The sequence below is a fragment of the Arvicanthis niloticus genome, chromosome 9, assembly GCF_011762505.2.
Source record: "Arvicanthis niloticus isolate mArvNil1 chromosome 9, mArvNil1.pat.X, whole genome shotgun sequence".
In the NCBI taxonomy this organism is placed as follows: Eukaryota; Metazoa; Chordata; class Mammalia; order Rodentia; family Muridae; genus Arvicanthis; species Arvicanthis niloticus.
Window position 1 is genome coordinate 1458825 of NC_047666.1, and position 17368 is coordinate 1476192.

At 34.4% G+C, this 17368-nt stretch overlaps 1 protein-coding gene across 4 annotated transcripts in view; it reads left to right on the plus strand.

The window, feature by feature from the left end:
* Ccser1 (coiled-coil serine rich protein 1) overlaps positions 1 to 17368 on the plus strand; it is a 1108363-nt gene that overhangs the window by 532504 nt on the left and 558491 nt on the right. Inside the window, exon 9 of one of the 4 annotated variants that reach the window (XM_076939868.1) lies at positions 4118 to 5095. The exons of the other annotated variants lie outside the window; for them this stretch is intronic. Within the exon in view, the coding sequence (XP_076795983.1) occupies positions 4118 to 4132 (15 nt within the window). The 3' untranslated portion in view covers positions 4133 to 5095. Of the gene's footprint in view, positions 1 to 4117; positions 5096 to 17368 lie in introns of those variants that run through there. 4 annotated transcript variants of the gene reach the window in all.

The following is a 17368-nucleotide window of genomic DNA, read 5'->3' on the forward strand; positions in this document are numbered from 1 at the left end:
CAAATTTATCTACCCATATATTTCAGAATAAGCTTATAAGTAATTATTTCATTAAAAGGATAGATTAAGAATGCTTTTTTTTCTAATTGTATTTATTTAGTTGAACACTCCTATTCATATTTTTCATTCTTGTAATAAATACCTGAGAGGGAAAACATTTTAAGGAAGAAAGATTTTGGTTCATTGTATCTGTGTTCTCATTCCTTGGTCAGTTGGTTTCATTGTTTTAAACTTACTGCAGGGCCAAACATCATGGATAAAAGAAAAATACATCCTTCAACATTGCTTTCCAAGTGGCTCTCTTCCTCTACATCCCCCCATCATTGACATAGTTCTGCTACCTCAAATATACTTTTACATTTTGAATGCATCAGTTGATTACATACTTCATTAGATCAGGTTACATGGTATAATCCTTGTTAGAAAAGCCTTCAAATACACCTAGCAATATAATCAACTAATCTTCCAGGTATCTCTTAATAAATATTAGTGATGATCAAGATTATTTGGCACATCTACCTTGATAGTTTCATCCATTGTACAGAGTTAATCAGGGGTCAGTTAGTGTTGGTACAAAAAAAGAAAATTGTAAATGTTTCTTTTTCAGCCATTTCCAATAGTCATCTTTTCAGTATCACCTCAACAATATTATCATCATGCTAGAGTGATTGGCTGTTCTGCGTGTGATAGGGTTTCAACAGCATCTTCCACTTTCACATCCGATGCTAGGAGCAGCCTACAGAAATTACTAGATGTTGAATATATGTAGAAGTGTTTCCATGTGAGCACAATTGCTTTAGAGGCACCATACTAATTTTCAGTCCATCAATGAAACTGTATAAGATAAGCATATGCATATAGATAACCAAGGAGCAGAAATCCTACAGAAGAGATAGGCCTTTAATGTATGTCATAGTTAAGTGTGAGAAAGCTAATTTTTCATTCTATCTGTTAGGGAGTCTGAGATTGGAGTATCAGCTTGGGTGGGTGGCAATGAGGACTGTCCCTGGTTGATGGCTGGCCATCTTTTCACTCCATACAAAGAGAGAGGGATATAGTAAATTCTGTGGTTTCTTAACCTAACCCACTAGAGGCCCCAATCCTGTTATGTCATGTAATTAATGCCACATCCCAACATTCCTTCTTCCAAAGGGAGGGCACAGTTCTGACCAGAGATCCTAGGTTTGTGGTCCTGTTTGTTTATTGTTATTAATCAAGAAGCATTGCAGTCATAAAGTTCTATTAAATAGTTTATAAAGTATCATCATTTCTCTTCTCCATAATTTCAGAATTATCATCATAGCTCTCTATTCCCTGCTTCCTGAGTCGGTAGACTTTATAAACCATGAAGATACTACAAAATTCAAAATAATCATTTGATTTTATGTTTTACATTCATACTGTTTGGAAAGAGTATCCTTTTTATGAACCAGATTCCTAATGAGAGTACATTTTCTATCCAAACTTTCAATTTATCATTTTCTATGTAAAAAAAGGCAATAGGCAATTAGTTCTTTCAGAATCAATTTCAAGGAGTCTGATATTAACGCCTATGAAATTTTCATGCATTACTTAATTTTATGAGCTTTATTGGTTTTTGACAGATAAAAGTAATGATTTACATGGTTTTATGATGTCCAAGGGAACATTAATAGTACAATATAAGCTTTTACTAAGGTTATATACACCATAGGGCAACAAATTGGAAGGAAAAAAAGAAGTTACACACTGTAACCCTTTGTGTTACAACAGAAAGGAACTGGTTGGCTATGGGAACATCTGCTCTCAGCTGTATCACCCCACAGCAGAGCCATCATGTTTGGCCAGAAGCACATCAGAGGGAGAAGGGCAATGCTGTCACTCCATTCTGGCTTCTTACGTAGCAGTGTTTTGTGTTGATCATGAGGTTAGGTGGCTTATGTAAAGTACATCTTGTCTCCATATCTGTCTGTCAATCTCTTTCATGTTGACCTTCTTGACCTCTCCTCTCTATCCTCCTCTTCTTATACCCATCTAAATCCCCACTCTCTGCAAAAGTCATATACACATACCCAGGGAAGGTAGTTGTCTGTGTGCCAGGAAATGGTACTCATAAAAACCTAACTCTGCTAGCTACATTGTCTCATATTGAAATGTCCAGAACTTCAGGTAACTAAGCTGTATGGGACAGACGTTCCTGACTCACCTTTGCTTACCTATACCCCTAATGGGACAAGCTGCCTTGCCTCAAGATTTTAGACCTCATGGAACAGAGAATCAAAAAGAAAAGTTACAGTGACTGTTGTATTTTTCTTAAAGGTGACCAGTTATTCGGACTCGATAATGTACTGGTTTAGAAATAAATCTAATATTGGAAATAACAATAAATAACAATCTCCATTTGAAAGGCTGGTTTTCAGAGACATATTTGGAAGTTAGCTGCAGTTTTCTATGATGTTAGCAAGAGATAAATTTGGAACCTCAGGTAACTAAAATTCTGTAGTTTACCACCCAGCCTGTGTTGCTTTTATCTGTCTGCTTGTATCTGAGATATAGTCTTCATGTGTAGCCCAGGCTTTATAGGCATTTGCTATGCAGCCTAGGTTGTACCTGGCTTCATGATTTTCCTGACTTTGCTTCCTACATGCTGTGAACATACAAAGGCTTCACCAGGAATCTAAGCTCTAGTAAACTGCCTTTGCAATTGGTGGTATTCTTTCTGTATTGCACTTGGCTTAATGTTTCATTTTAATGATTTATAAAAATTCAGATACTTATTTTGGACCACAACTTGAGAGTTTAGAAGATCTTAATGTTTTTCATTCCCACTGTCTATAAGAAGGGAGACAATAAAATCAAAGGGTAGAGATTTTAGATTTTCACACTCTCTACTAACTGAACAATAAAAGACCAATTTTATTGCTATTCTATATAATATTTTACTTGGTAAAATTCTACAAAATAAAATTAAATAGTCAATATAGACAGAATGATTGCTGATAATTATTATGGGTCATTAAATTGAACAAAGAGGAAGTCAGCAGGAGGTGAAGGGACAATCATACAACTCAGTTTGTGTTCAACATTATCAGGATCAAGGAGGATGCTAGGTGGCTGAGAGTACATAACAGAGTCAAGGTGCAGAGTTATGAATGTTCAGAAGGGTTTTTCTAATGAATAATATTCAAATATATTTAAATGTGAGCATACATTTTCTTTGTAGGGTATATTGGGAATTGTATATGTTGAAAAGATAACTCTCTAACCCAGAACCTAGATTTTAGGATATTACTCATTTACTCAATTAAGATATTTAATGAATACACTACATATTATATACATTATACATATAATCTTTTACATTGTATATATTATAATATACAGTATATACAGAATATAATACACAGTAGAACCAAAAGTCTAAATACAATAGCTGAATATTCACACTAATCAGAAACAATTATAATAGGAGGATCTATTTACACGTTCATATAAATATAACTTTATTAGACTGCTATATAATGCAAATATTTTCCTTGTTTGTGGAAAGTTTTATTTTCTTTTCGATCTATTTAGTGAAGGTCATGCTGAAGAATTGTCTGCAATTTTATTTTTATTACTAATGTGAAATTTGCGAACACTACAAACGTTATCTTCATGTGCTACAGTAAATCTGTCATGAATGTTAGTGGTAAATGTAGCTTTGTGTAGCCTTGTGTTTTAGGGACTGGATATATTCTTGTAGATACCTAGTAACCATGGAAATAGCTACAGAATTCTCATAAATGATTTCAGATTTGTGGTGAAAAGTGTGTTAAAAATAAAAGAATCTGCATTAGCCATTCACCTATAAGATGATTTAAATTATTTTAAGTAAAGTGATGCTATTTACTTATAGAAAAAAATAATTGTTTTGACTCTGAAGAGGACAGAAATGTCCTAATTTGTGTTGATCTGTCATGTATGCACTAGAGTTTTTAGTAGTAATTTGAACACATACTGTTTATACTGGGTAAAATATTAAATGAGTGTGTATAGATAATTTTAAAAGCAAAAACGAATTATAAAAGTATCTCAAGATTCTGATTTTTTTTTTTTTTTTTTTTTTTTTTTTTTTTTTTTTGGTTTTTCGAGACAGGGTTTCTCTGTATAGCCCTGGCTGTCCTGGAACTCACTCTGTAGACCAGGCTGGCCTCGAACTCGGAAATCCGCCTGCCTCTGCCTCCGAAGTGCTGTGATTAAAGGCGTGCGCCACCAGTGCCCGGCAAGATTCTGAATTTTCACATGTTCTATCATAAAGCTTTCCCCTCTCTGGATGGTTTCCTCATCGTCTACCCGATGGACTTACAAGTGTTCAGTGCTGCCTTTCTGTTGTTTTTATTTTTCAGCACATTCATTTCTAGTCATAAGGAAGATGAGTGCTTGCCATTCTGCACTGATTACATTTCTCATTCTTGCACCAAATACTCAGCAACAAACAGCTTAAGAGATGATGGGTTTGTTTGGGCTTATGATTCTGGGTATGTGTTCAACCACATGGCGAGTGCACAGAGGAGTGCGGATGGGTCCCTGACTAGGATGTAGAGAAGCAAATCCACATGCTCAGCAAATTTCCCTCCTTTTCCCATCTTATTTAGTCTGGGACTTCAAGCAATGGGATCACCCTGCCTACAATCACAACTGGTCTTTGTCCTCAGCTTTACCCCTGTAGGTATATAGGGTATGCTTTGGTTGTTTTTTCTTGCCAAGCTGACAATGGAGATTAGCTTCCAAATGAGAGGTTTATTATCCCCTGAGTGAATAAAGGGCTTTTGATTATTACTATGTCATATTTATACTATCTGAGATAGCAAAAATAAAAACCTATAATTTTCTAAGTCGGCTGCAATGTATTTCAGCATAGAAAAGCAAGAATTTACACTGAATATAAAGTATGAAAATAATAACATACTTGCCCAGAAGTGATCTGTATTTACTGTTTCTTTCTACAAAAATTCTAAACAAAAATTTCAGTGATGAGTCCTCCTAGAAGTATCTGTATGTGTGTGTGTGTCTGTATGTGCATACATATCTCATTTTTACTAATTCTAGATATTTCAATTATACATACACAACTTATCATATACATGATACTTTTAATGTATAATAAATTTTAAAATTAAAGCTAGCTAGGAAGACTTCCAGTTATAGAGCTGAAACACACAAACAAAATCTGTTGTTTATTTCCCTTGTAGCTGATATAACTGTGCAGACATAGCTAGCTTCAATATAATTTATAAACTGGGTGCAGCTAAGGAGGGCTATAGATTCAAAATTATCAGTGAAGGTATGGAATTTCACTTATTGAATCTCAGCACATAATGGAAATGTTTGGGGTATTTTTTTTTAAGTTAAGGATTAAATTCACCAATTAAATTCACACAGGTCAGTGGAAAGTGTATGTTATCAGGCCTGACTACTTGATCTAGTTTTCCAAAATCCATATGTTCAAAAGAGATATAATATGACTTGTACACATAGAGCCTCATAGCACTATTTACATTATTGTATTTTACATTTTAAAGTTTGCACATAAATAAATAAGTGTACTTAAATTTTAAACAATTAACATAATAGCCTGTAACACTTAAGTGTGCCTTTTTTAGGTGATGTCTGGAAATTTGAATTCATACATTAACTATACCTGTGGATTTTCATATCTCCAAAACTGATTTATGTTTCTCATTGAACATGTTTATTATATATATGTTAGGTAACACTCTCACTAAAAACAAATATTCTGCATACCATAGAGAAGATTTAGTGACTCTTGTGCTTATTAAATTTCCTATTTTTCAAATTTATATTTACAAAGTTCAATAAAAGTATTGGTTAGTTGTGTTTCTCGTCTGGCCATTGATAATATTCATTTAATATAATGTATATTATTTATTCATAAGTTTTTCTTACAGAAAAGAAGATATTAAAATATAGTTTTAGGTATCCAACACTGGGTCAACACTTTTTCCTCCTGATAAAAATTAACTCTAGAAAGTTAAATAAAATAAAGGAGTTAGCAAAAGAATCTCTCATTTTATTACACTTTCTTCCTCTCACTCAAAATAAATATGAAAATGATATTCTCATTTTAATGTAAATAAACAACAGGCACTCCCTTCTCAGCCCCCTCAGAGGCCACTCATAGAATACAGCTGAAGGTTGAGAATGGTATGTTTGCACTTGAGTAGTAATGCATAGAATGATTAGGAGCCATATACTTAGTATTTTTGGAAACCTGAAGGTATTGGAAATATAGCCTTCCATGTAATCAGGTTACTACCTATATCATAAAGAGGGAGGTAGAAATAAAAGTCCAAGAAATGCATATCATTAATAGCATTTCATCAAGAATATGGAGAAAAGAATGATTTCATTTGTTTATATATTCAAAATTCAAATTGATTAAAATTATACACCTTTGAAGATTTAATAACAGAATAATCCCTACATTATAAGAGAAACATCCATTTCGCATTTAGAAAAAATCACATCTTGAATTCAGCTTAAAAGTAATTCCCCACTTGCTCCTCATGCTATTATAATTTATAGTATTATTTCATACCAGTCATTTTAAGATAGAATATTACAGCCCCATGGAAGATTTACATAAGAACAGGCAGCTGTAAGTACTTTCAAATCCTCTTTCTTTTTCATATTTAGGAAACATTAGAGACAGAAAAGAAATAGATTAGGTATACTTAAACATTATTAAAGTGTCAGGCTACTTTCGTTCTTTTTCCTGGAGAATTAATTGCACATATTCCAGAAAGGGCTTATCTCAGCAGTAATTACTCTCCTAGTCAGCACTGTGAGACAGATGTAGAATATGAATCTGACAATATCCTGTGATACATAATGGGGATTAGCGTCTGGTTCCTTGCACACTCCAGTACCCTGATGAAGAGCTGCCAAAAGATACAATCTTTAATATTCCACAGTATTTGTTGCAGCAATCCTGAATACTTGTTTAAGTCTTTATCTCAGAGTGTTGTCATATCATAGAATGTCACAGATATGGAGAAATAATTGTTGCCAGTTTAATGGCGATGGGACAAGAGTTTATGTTTAAGTCATGGATGGAGCATAAAGAAGTATGGAGCTGCACTGAACAAGTGAGACACCTAGCAGAATTTAACGCAAATGCAAATTGAAACAGTTGACTATTTTGATATTTTCTCAACTTCTTCAACCAAGTGTGTCCTGCAATTTCCTACATTTTCTCCTGTCTTTAAAAAATAAAATGTAAATCCTATAATTTTAAATTTTTATACCAATACATGTTCTAAATCTTAGTGTAAAATTTACAAAATATAGCCAATTAAATAAGCAGAAAATAAACTATACAAACACATAGTTAGAAAAAAGCTCAATTACTGAATTATAGCAGAAATAATAAAATGGAAATTATATATATATATATATATATACATACATATATATATGATTTGATGACAATTATAACAAAATTTAAGGTCAAATTGGCTTTTATTATGAATTAACAAATCAAACTTGAATCTTATTTGAAGATTAATATCAAAAAAATTCTCCTATCTTAAGTTTTGCATAGTGAACCTTTGAGAAGGAAACAATACAGTACAAAAAGTCTGCTAGTTACTTCAGATTACTTCCCTGTAAAATGTTAAGCTCAGAACGTGGAGGAATCAAGCTATAATTGAGGAATAGCCCCCATAGTATGCAAAGGTGATATGTAAGTTGCTAGGGGAGAAAAGCAGTTAACAGTCTTGCTGAACTATAAATCCTATGAACCAAAGCAATGACCAAAAAGACATGATATTCACAGAGGTTCAGTGTTTGCTCTTATATCTTGGGGTAACAAACAGTTATACAATTGGAATGAAATTTCTCTCACTAAAAGAGAATGCATGTCTGGCAACTGTAAACCCAGACAAACTCTGCATGGGTGTTAATGTCATGGACACTAGAGAAGAACCTACCACGGCTACTTTCTTAAACCATTGTAATTCCTAACTGCCCTATAAAACTCATCCTTATACAAACAACCATGGCTCTTACCACATTCCTTTTGTAGAAAATAAGATCAACACAGAAAACCAGAGCTGGTCAAAAGACCCAGGCCCAGTGGATACATATACAACACAATGTCTATACATAAAGCTCATTAGAAAAATGCAAGAGAGAGAATGGGAAGATTTTAGGAACTGGAAGACTAATATTTCTACTATAAAATACTGTATTTTAGATATTAAGAGGAAGTTATACCTACAAAATCTCAACAATATGTTCACCTAAATAAGATCTGCACAATGATAATACCAGTTGGCACAACTATGAGGGTGGAAGAAATATCATAAGTTCCTACAACTAGAAGAATTAATGGATTAAGGAATGATACTCTTCTTCAGGGACTATCCCTCTTAAAGGCTATTCAAGCCAAATCAGTCAGTAGTAAAATCATAGTCCTAAAAGCCACACTAAGTAGAGTCAGCAGACTTTATGTGTATATATGTCTCTGTCTCTCTCTGTCTCTCTCTCTCTCTCTCTCTCTCTCTCTCTCTCTCTCTCTCTCTCTCTCTCTCTCTCTCTCTCTCTCTCTCCCCGTGTGTGTCTGAGTGTATGTATTTTTGTGTATGTGAATAATAATAAAAGTTAAAAAGGTAAAAAACTTAAGGTGGAGTTGTGGGTATTTGGTAAGAGTTGAAAGGAAAGGTGAAGATGAGGAATAGAAATTATGTAAGTACATTACTTGTGTACAAAAATGTTCAAAATATTTTAAAACTTAAATGCAAAAGAGTTGAATAAGATACTTTACTGTTATGGTAGTTGAAATCGGGAAATTTGTAAAATTATCTCTTCTCTCAATGTCAAATGAACAACTTTATTAGCTTAGTTTAGCTAAGCATAAGCTTACTGTGAGGGTCTCCATTTACCTTCTTTAGGAACTCAATAGAAGCAATGTCCTCTGTTTTACTTAATAGTATGTATTGTGAATATTCTACCTTATAATTGATTATTGTTTAAAAATTGAAAGCCAAACTGAGCAACCACTTTGAGGCCTGAGATACCAAGATGAAGAAATGTTAAACTCAGAAGACCAATGTCAACAGATAATGATTAATTGGTGAACACCTGTTCTTTGGTAGATATTCTTCTTAATGTTTAAATATTAAGTGCTTTGAATTTTTAGAATCAAGTTGAAAAGTGTTAGTACTTGCAATTTTCCATAATAAAGCAAGTTCAGAAAGATGTAAACATATCAAGTCTGTATTATAAAATTGAATCGGAATTGAAAAAAACTGTTTGGCTCTTTAAATATCATCCCCAAACTTCTAAATTTTAAATCAATATAAAGTAAGAAACAATTCAAAATTTCTTTGAATCTACACTGTATTTAAAGATAATAGTTATTCTGCATAAATTGTTCTTCAAGTGCCTGGTGGCAGTATACTAGAGCTGTCACAATGTCAAGCCCAGTGGTGTTCCGCGCTCCTCTCGAGTTCCCTTGGCCCACGAAAAAGGACACGAGAGACAGTATTTGGGTAGTTACTGCAAAACGAGGCTTTACTCTGTATCAGCAAATGTGGAAAACGCGAAAGCACGCGGAAGGACGTGGAAGGGCTGAAGACAGGAAGAGGCCTAGCTTAAATACACCCTAGAGTGACGTATTCACTTCTGATTGGCTGTTCGCTCACCACCCAATATTACGCCTCGGGATTGGCAGTGACTTTGGCGGGCTTTCTGCCTTTGCAGCTGCGCAGTTAATTGTTTACTACTGGGAAGACATTTACTACTGGGAAGACACGAGGCCAGCGCCATCTTGGAATGGCGAACATATAACCACTGACCACGGCTTCCTACACAGTGGTAACTAAATAAACTAATGGCAGCTAGTTCACTAACATCTTACAATCCCTGAGGTAGTCATTGTGACATTCATCAGAAAGGGCACCTAAATTTAAAAACCAATACCATTTCTGGTACCATATCCCACTGCATTGTTGAATGTAACTTAAACATCAATGCTGCCTATCATTAGAATGTGCTTGTACCAAACTATAAGTGCCTAAATTTTTTAAAATCAAAGTAAACAAAGTACTTGAAATATAGTTTAGGATTATCAGAAAAATGAAGAATAAACCAAGAGTAAACTGAGTTGTGGAGGAGGGACATCTGGGATCCCATAATTGAAGTAAACTGAGGAGGAGCAGATTAACATAAGGAAAAAAAAGAACAAAATTGTATTACACAAACAGAGACATCACAATTGATGTATGTCCCATAACATAAATAATATAAGGCTGTATATACTCATCATATAAAGTGGGGAGGAAGGATATGGCTACAGAGATGAAATGGCTAGAGAGGAAGATGATGGGTCCTTAGAAGAATGGCTAGTTTATGTTACCACACTGAGTTTAGTCTTATTCTTCTCAGAGCAGAGTTCATTCTCACTGAGCTATATACCTGTAGTGTCACTCCTGGAGGAGTGATGTCTAGTCAGATGAAGGAATCTGTGGTAAATCTCTTCTTACATTCTATCAATCTGCAAGAACTTTCAGTAAAGAAGCAACAATTTACCAAGGCGCTTAGTTTTTGTGTCTTGTTATTGAACTACTTTGACTACTTTGGCTTAGAAAACAATTATTTGTTATTTATTTATTTATTTATTTATTTATTTATTTGCTATACTCCTTCAGCTGGTCTGGAGCTGGCAATCTTATCTTAGAATCCGATATATGAGATTTCATCCCTGTCAGATTCTTTATCTTGTCAGATAAAGCATTCTGTCTCTGTGTAATATGTATGGCGTAATACATATAAACTCATCTATTCCACCTCACACACATGTTACCACATGATGTGACAGGAGTTGTGAAAAATTAGGATAGATTTTAATTCTAAACAAACAGCAAGAATGTGATCAGATGTCTTCCTTACCTGTACACAAGTATAAAGTCAGTCCTCACACTTAGATTTCACAACTCCTCAGTGAGATGGTCCTAGGGTTGGTGTATATTCTGTAAGGAATTGATGGGAAAAGGATAAACTACTCACCTATAATTCCTTTCCAGAAGCTTGGTTTTAATTGACCTTCCTGCATACACTCTATTTCAAAAGTACATGGTTTTGCCTTTACTGGGTTCTTTCTCATTGATAAGTTCTCTGACTATGGGCCCTAGAAATGTGATATGATCAGCAGCAGGGTGAGCTGTTAGTCAGCACTGAGGACATGAATAGAATGTGCATCCCAATTTATGCAGATTTTAAGCTTTGAGAAAAGACTGGAGAGAAAAGCAGGAAAATGCCCTACTATTAAACAGGAAGAGAAATGGGAGAAAGTGTTGATTTTGGAGATTAGTTCTAAGAAGGATCTGGAGAGCACACTTATCTGGAACTGTGAGAACAGGAAGTTAAAAATGTAAGGTCATGTCACTATAAACAATGCAGGGCCTAGGGTAGAGAAAAGGAAGCCCAAGACACGAGGTGAAGACAGACTGTATGTTATGGAAACAGAAGAAAGTCTAAGTCAGAACCAACTAGTCTAAAATGTGTTAGACATCAAAGAAAAAGGGTGAACACGACTGTGCAAATGTGACTTAAAAATACTTGGTAGCATCATGGTATTTGTTTATATTTTTTACAAGCAAAGCATTTGATCACATAATGCCATATTCTCTGTTCTAAGTTTTTTTTTTTTTTATGTGTAGGTGAGTCTAGGTTAATTTTCTATTACTGTGAAGACACAGCATGACTAAGGCAACCTGTAAACAAATTTAATGGAAGACTTGCTTACAGTCTTAGATGGGTATTCTAGCTTACAATCAGATGTGTTGTCTATTTCCATCTTGGTGGGAAGCATGTTAGTAAACAGGAAGACATGATGCTAGGGGCAGAAACTGAGAGCTAACATCCTGATTCATAAGTAAATTGCAGAACAGAGGTAGTGGGAGAAAAAGAAAATGAAAGGGGGAGAGGGAGAGAGAGAGAGAGAGGGAGAGAGAGAGAGAGAAAGAGGAGTAAAGGAGACATTGGATGCTCTGTAATTAGACTAAAAGACAGACATGAGCTACCTAAGTTGAGTGCTATGTACTGTCCTTGGTCCTTGACAAGTTTAGTAGCTGTTCCTAAATGCTGAACCATTTCTCTCCCCATCAAGGTACTCATAAGACCATGAGAACCCACTTTTTGATATGAAATTATCCACAAAGTCATGACAACTTACATTTTAATTCAGACCTGTTAACACAAAAATATATGCTACTAGGGAGATTGAAGCAGGAGAATTCGAAGTTCAGGGTGAGGCTACATTATAAAGTGAATCCCAGACCAGCATGAATAAGAAGAGTTCTGAAGATGTTTCTCAATGGAGGAACTCAGTACAGCCTGTACTTGGCCTACCTACATTTTTCCCCAGGAAAAAATACTGCATTTTCTGTTAATATCCCTTACATTTGTGGGGTATTTAATCTATATTCAATACCACCTAAGAACATTTGAATTGTGAGCAACTAATAATAGAAATAAATAATACTTCAGCAAGAAAAACTTCACTATATACATAAGTGCATATAATGTATATGCAAATATGCACAAACATGCTTATGAAACTATGAGAGACTGAGAAACACTCAGAAGCTACACTTGATCATATTATCCATCACTACATAAGTAAGTGTACTTATGCAATTTACACTGCATCCCATCATATTTCATTCATAATGGAGAAAATTGAAGCTAACAGCTGTTAATTCCTAAACCTAGAGTGATTAGGTATCCTTTAAGTAATCTGTGTAAATTTGACTATTTTCTGTGAGTAGCGGAATGCCACACTACTGAGAACTTTACCTGCTACTATGCCCTGCTGTTGTGGAAGCTGCTGCAAAACTGCCCAAGTTGGAAGAATCTTTTCACTGTAAAATAGAGATTCTTAAGCCTCTTTTAATTCCCTAGACACAATAGTCTGTTTGCTTTCATTACATTCCCCATCTTAACATTCCACACACCATAAGGTTCGTCACACAGCCAATCCGGATTAACTAGAATTTGGACGGAAAGCCTTCAAGGATTGGAGAGCACTGGCCTCAACATTCCAGGCAGTGAGAGAATTCTTGAGAGGTGCTTTCAAGTGGCACTGACCTGCCTTCACTCAAAACAGGCTTTCCTGTAATATGTCATTAAAGAATGCTATCATTGCTGAAGAGTGAAAGGCTGTACATTTTATGAACTTCGTCACAAATATGCAGTAGTTATATATGTGTTTTTTTACTAAGAACAGGTAAAGTGCAGGGAAGAGCACAGTGCCTGCTGCACTATTCACAATCGCCTGCATAATTTGAGTTATCTCCAACCCACTGCAAAAGTCAGACACTTGGCCATGACTCCCATCCCATCATACCTGAACTTAAGGCTGAAAGAAGAACACTTTACTTTATCCTTGAAACCTTATGAGCATGAATGTCATTATGCTAACAACAGCAAAAAAAAAAAAAAAAAAGAAAAAGAAAAAAAGAAAAGAAAAAAAAGAAAAACCCTTAAAGAAGGTTCATCATTTTCATAATATAAGTGGAGGGTACGTTTTTAGAAAAATCTTCTTTACTAAGTACTAGGTAAAGTTTATTTTATGTTGTATTGTTAGAATATTATTGAAACTAAAAAAAAAAATATTCAGCAGCAGAAGATAGAGCATCAGTTTTCTAGCTTTCCTACCACAACTCCTAGACATATTAAGGGACATTTTTTTGTTATTGTTGTTGTTGTATAAGTGAAGTGATAATAACTCCATGATATTTACCCTTTCCTAGGCACGTGGCAAACATAGCTTCACAAATAAATTGTTGTTGTTAAATAAATTTTCTTTTGCCCATAGAATTGGTGGGACTACTGAAATTAAAGTCCTACTACTCAGCATCAAAGTTCCCATAATCACCCCAAATCATCAGTCCAATAAAATATCTACTACTAATATTTCCCAACCATCTACAACAGCAAATTTGTACTAAGTTCAAGTGGTATTGTTTGTTAAGCTTACTCTTTCATTAGACATGTCTATAAATGAAAAGACATTTTTTTTCAATTGAGGTCTCTATTTTCATCTGTAGATACAGATAATAGAGACAGATAGACATTAAATATAAGTGAAAACTGCTTATTTTTCTAAACCAGAGCAAAGGGGGATTCTACCTATAAAGTGGATGGATGAATAAATGCATGAATATGTCTAGGATAGAGAAAGTATCTATATCATTGACAACTGAATGTAAGAATGTTAATTCCAGGTGGTGAATGTCTCCCATTGGATTCCACATCTATTATTATTAAGTAAACTATGCTCACTGAAGTACTCATTTTTGACTATTGAAAAGAAATTTTTACTCAGAATCACTAAACTAATGTAACTCAACTCAAAGAATATGGCTTAGCCGTCTCTAGGTTCTCCCATAGCAATGGATGTTTCTGGATTCAGAAAAACGTGATTCATTCATAGCAACCGTAGATGAAATGCAAGTCTGATTTTAAACATTGCCTATCAGTCAGTGGTTTACAACCTGTGGGTTGTGACCCCTTTGGCAAACCACTACTTCCAAATATATTTACAGCACAATTTATAAGAGTGGAAAATTATAGTTATGAAATTGGAGTGAAAATAATTTTATGGTTTGGGGTCACTACAACATGAAGAAGTGTATTAAAGGATTGCCATATAGAGAAGGTTGAGAAGCACTGCTCTAGGTAAGTAAGAAGACTCGAACTCACCAACAGACAAACTGCATCTCATTATACTGATACTCTACTGCAAGGAGTAGAAAACATACAGTATGATTTTACATGTATGTATCTATCTTTACCTAGTGCCTTTCCAAAACCCTAAGAGACTCGTTTTCCTATAATCCAAGGACAGTATCAATCAGCTCCTGAAATTATGAAAACATCTAGTAAAACTCTCATTATTTATAATCCTTCAGACTGTTTATTCTGTAACAGCATCAAGAAAAAAAGACTTATGTGTTGGAGCAATGGCTTAGTGTTTAAGAGCATTTCTGCTCTTCTAAAGAATCCACATTTGATTTCCTGCACTGAGAAGCTGACTCAGAACCATATGTATCTCTGATTTCATGGACCCTCATGCCCTCTTTTAGCCTTTAAGGGAACCATGCATACACATACACACAGGAGAAAATCCATACATATAAAGTGAGACAAAGTAATAACATAAACATCAAATATATCTTTTAAAGACTTCCAAAGATACTTGAGAAACCCTAAGTTATATTTTATTTATCCACAACCATGTAGTGCATAAAACTGCCATTGTCTAACCTATTAGCCTTGGCATATGTTTTTAATGAGTAAATTAATTTTATTTTCAGTAGGTAAAATGCAAGGCTTATCTATCAAATGACACAACAAATAATCTCTTCTATGCCATATACTTTATGTGATTGTCCATGATTTTTCTTGAAATAAGTCATCTTCTTTATGATACTTATTCTTATCCTCACAGAAGTCTCTATAGTTCATTTCTCCACTTAGTATCCACATCAAACTAATGATAATGACAACCTCTAAAATGAATCATTGTTGACTTCTTAAGAATTAACTTGTTTAAGCCTTTCGAATTCTACATGTGCTTTCCAAAAATATCTCAGCACACTGAGTGAACAATTAATACTAGTGCCACATTGATGTGAGGCACAACTTGCATTAATAGTTGTGATATAATCTCTGCTTTCCTTTTAAGATTCCCTGGAGAATGACAGTGCAGAGGGAAAATACATATAGCCTGCTCTGATGATGGACAATTTTCAGACATTGATTACCAACACAGTATCTGCATTTATACTAAATATGCTTTTTAATTGCTCATATTATTTATTTTAACTTTTCTTCTTCATTTCTTATCTGCTTTTTAAGTTTAGTATTTTATTTTATGGTTTTATAAAGTAATGCAGCTGCTTACAGCTTTATGTTTGAACTTGGCAAGATAGTGACATTATGCACACTTGCCATTCCTTGCTTAGATCATTTTTAAAAGTGCGCTCTGTTCATTGCCTTTGAGCCATGAGACCACCTAGTAAGACTATTGTGTGGCTCCAGCGATACTCGTAGAGTTACTACATTTTGATAGGTAGGTTTTGCCCCTTGACCATATTTAATTTAAATCTTATTGAAAGACATTTTCTTTCTCTATACATCATTGCTAAGTTCTAAGTCTTTGTCAGTGGTACCCAGTACTCTCATTAAAGATGACAGTTTAGAAAATCTTAGTTTCCCAGAGAGACATATCCTAGTACCATTTAGTTTTAATTTTGCAAAGTTAAAATAGGGCATACCAGATTGTTTTAATTTTCTGCAATACATCTGGGAGACTTTTGTTTCAGTGTGGAGTGTCTTCTGTCATTTTGAAGTGTTTGCCTTATTACAGGCAACACAAGGTCTGGGACATAATTGTACATATTTTTAAATTTTCTAGTGATTTCATGTTACTCACTAGGGGGTGGAATACAACGAAAGGCTTTCAGCATTTTAAAAATTGCTATTATCCAGACAAGATTATTTCAAGATTTAGAGGAAACATCATTATGGCTTCTTTTTCAATGTGGATATGTGTGTGTGTGTGTGTGTGTGTGTTTATTTCATCCATATATATACATACATATATATATGTATGTATATATATGCATATATATGTATGTATATATATGGTAGATAAAACAAGGTAAGATAAATTCAGAAGGTTTTCATTACCTTTTTCTTAACTGTCTGGTACTGATGCCTCAAAGTACCATCAACATGCTCACAGAACAGGCATTTAGTCCGTCATAACCTTTTGAGGTGTCACTCTGATAAATGTAGTGTTAAATATCAGAAACTACAAAAGAACTTGTTTTGGAGACCTAAAAATGTGTGAGCCAGCACCTGTCTTGCTTCATCTTGCCCATTCATAGGCTTTTCTTGTAGGTCTTTTTATCCTCTGCCCTCTCTGACTCACCCATGGTGTTTTCTGGAGATAAACAAGGCACACAGATAAACTTCTAGTTCAAGGAGGGTTGCAAAGAGCAGAAGAAGCAAATTTATTGTGAATACACTATATATATATATATATATATATATATATATATATATATATATAATCATATTTTATGATTTAATGTGTCCTACAGTGGTTCTTGTGTTGGAAACTGAAACCTTATTTGACAGTGTTCAGAACTTTAACCAGATAGTAGTATAGTTATTGTTCATGTGGGCTTATTGTAAGTATGTTTACCAGATGCAGTCTGATAGCAATCAGGCACATCTGTGAACAGCTAGAAGTGACTCCATGACAATCAGGCATCTACACACCTAGCTCTCAGGGACTCTAGGACAAGAC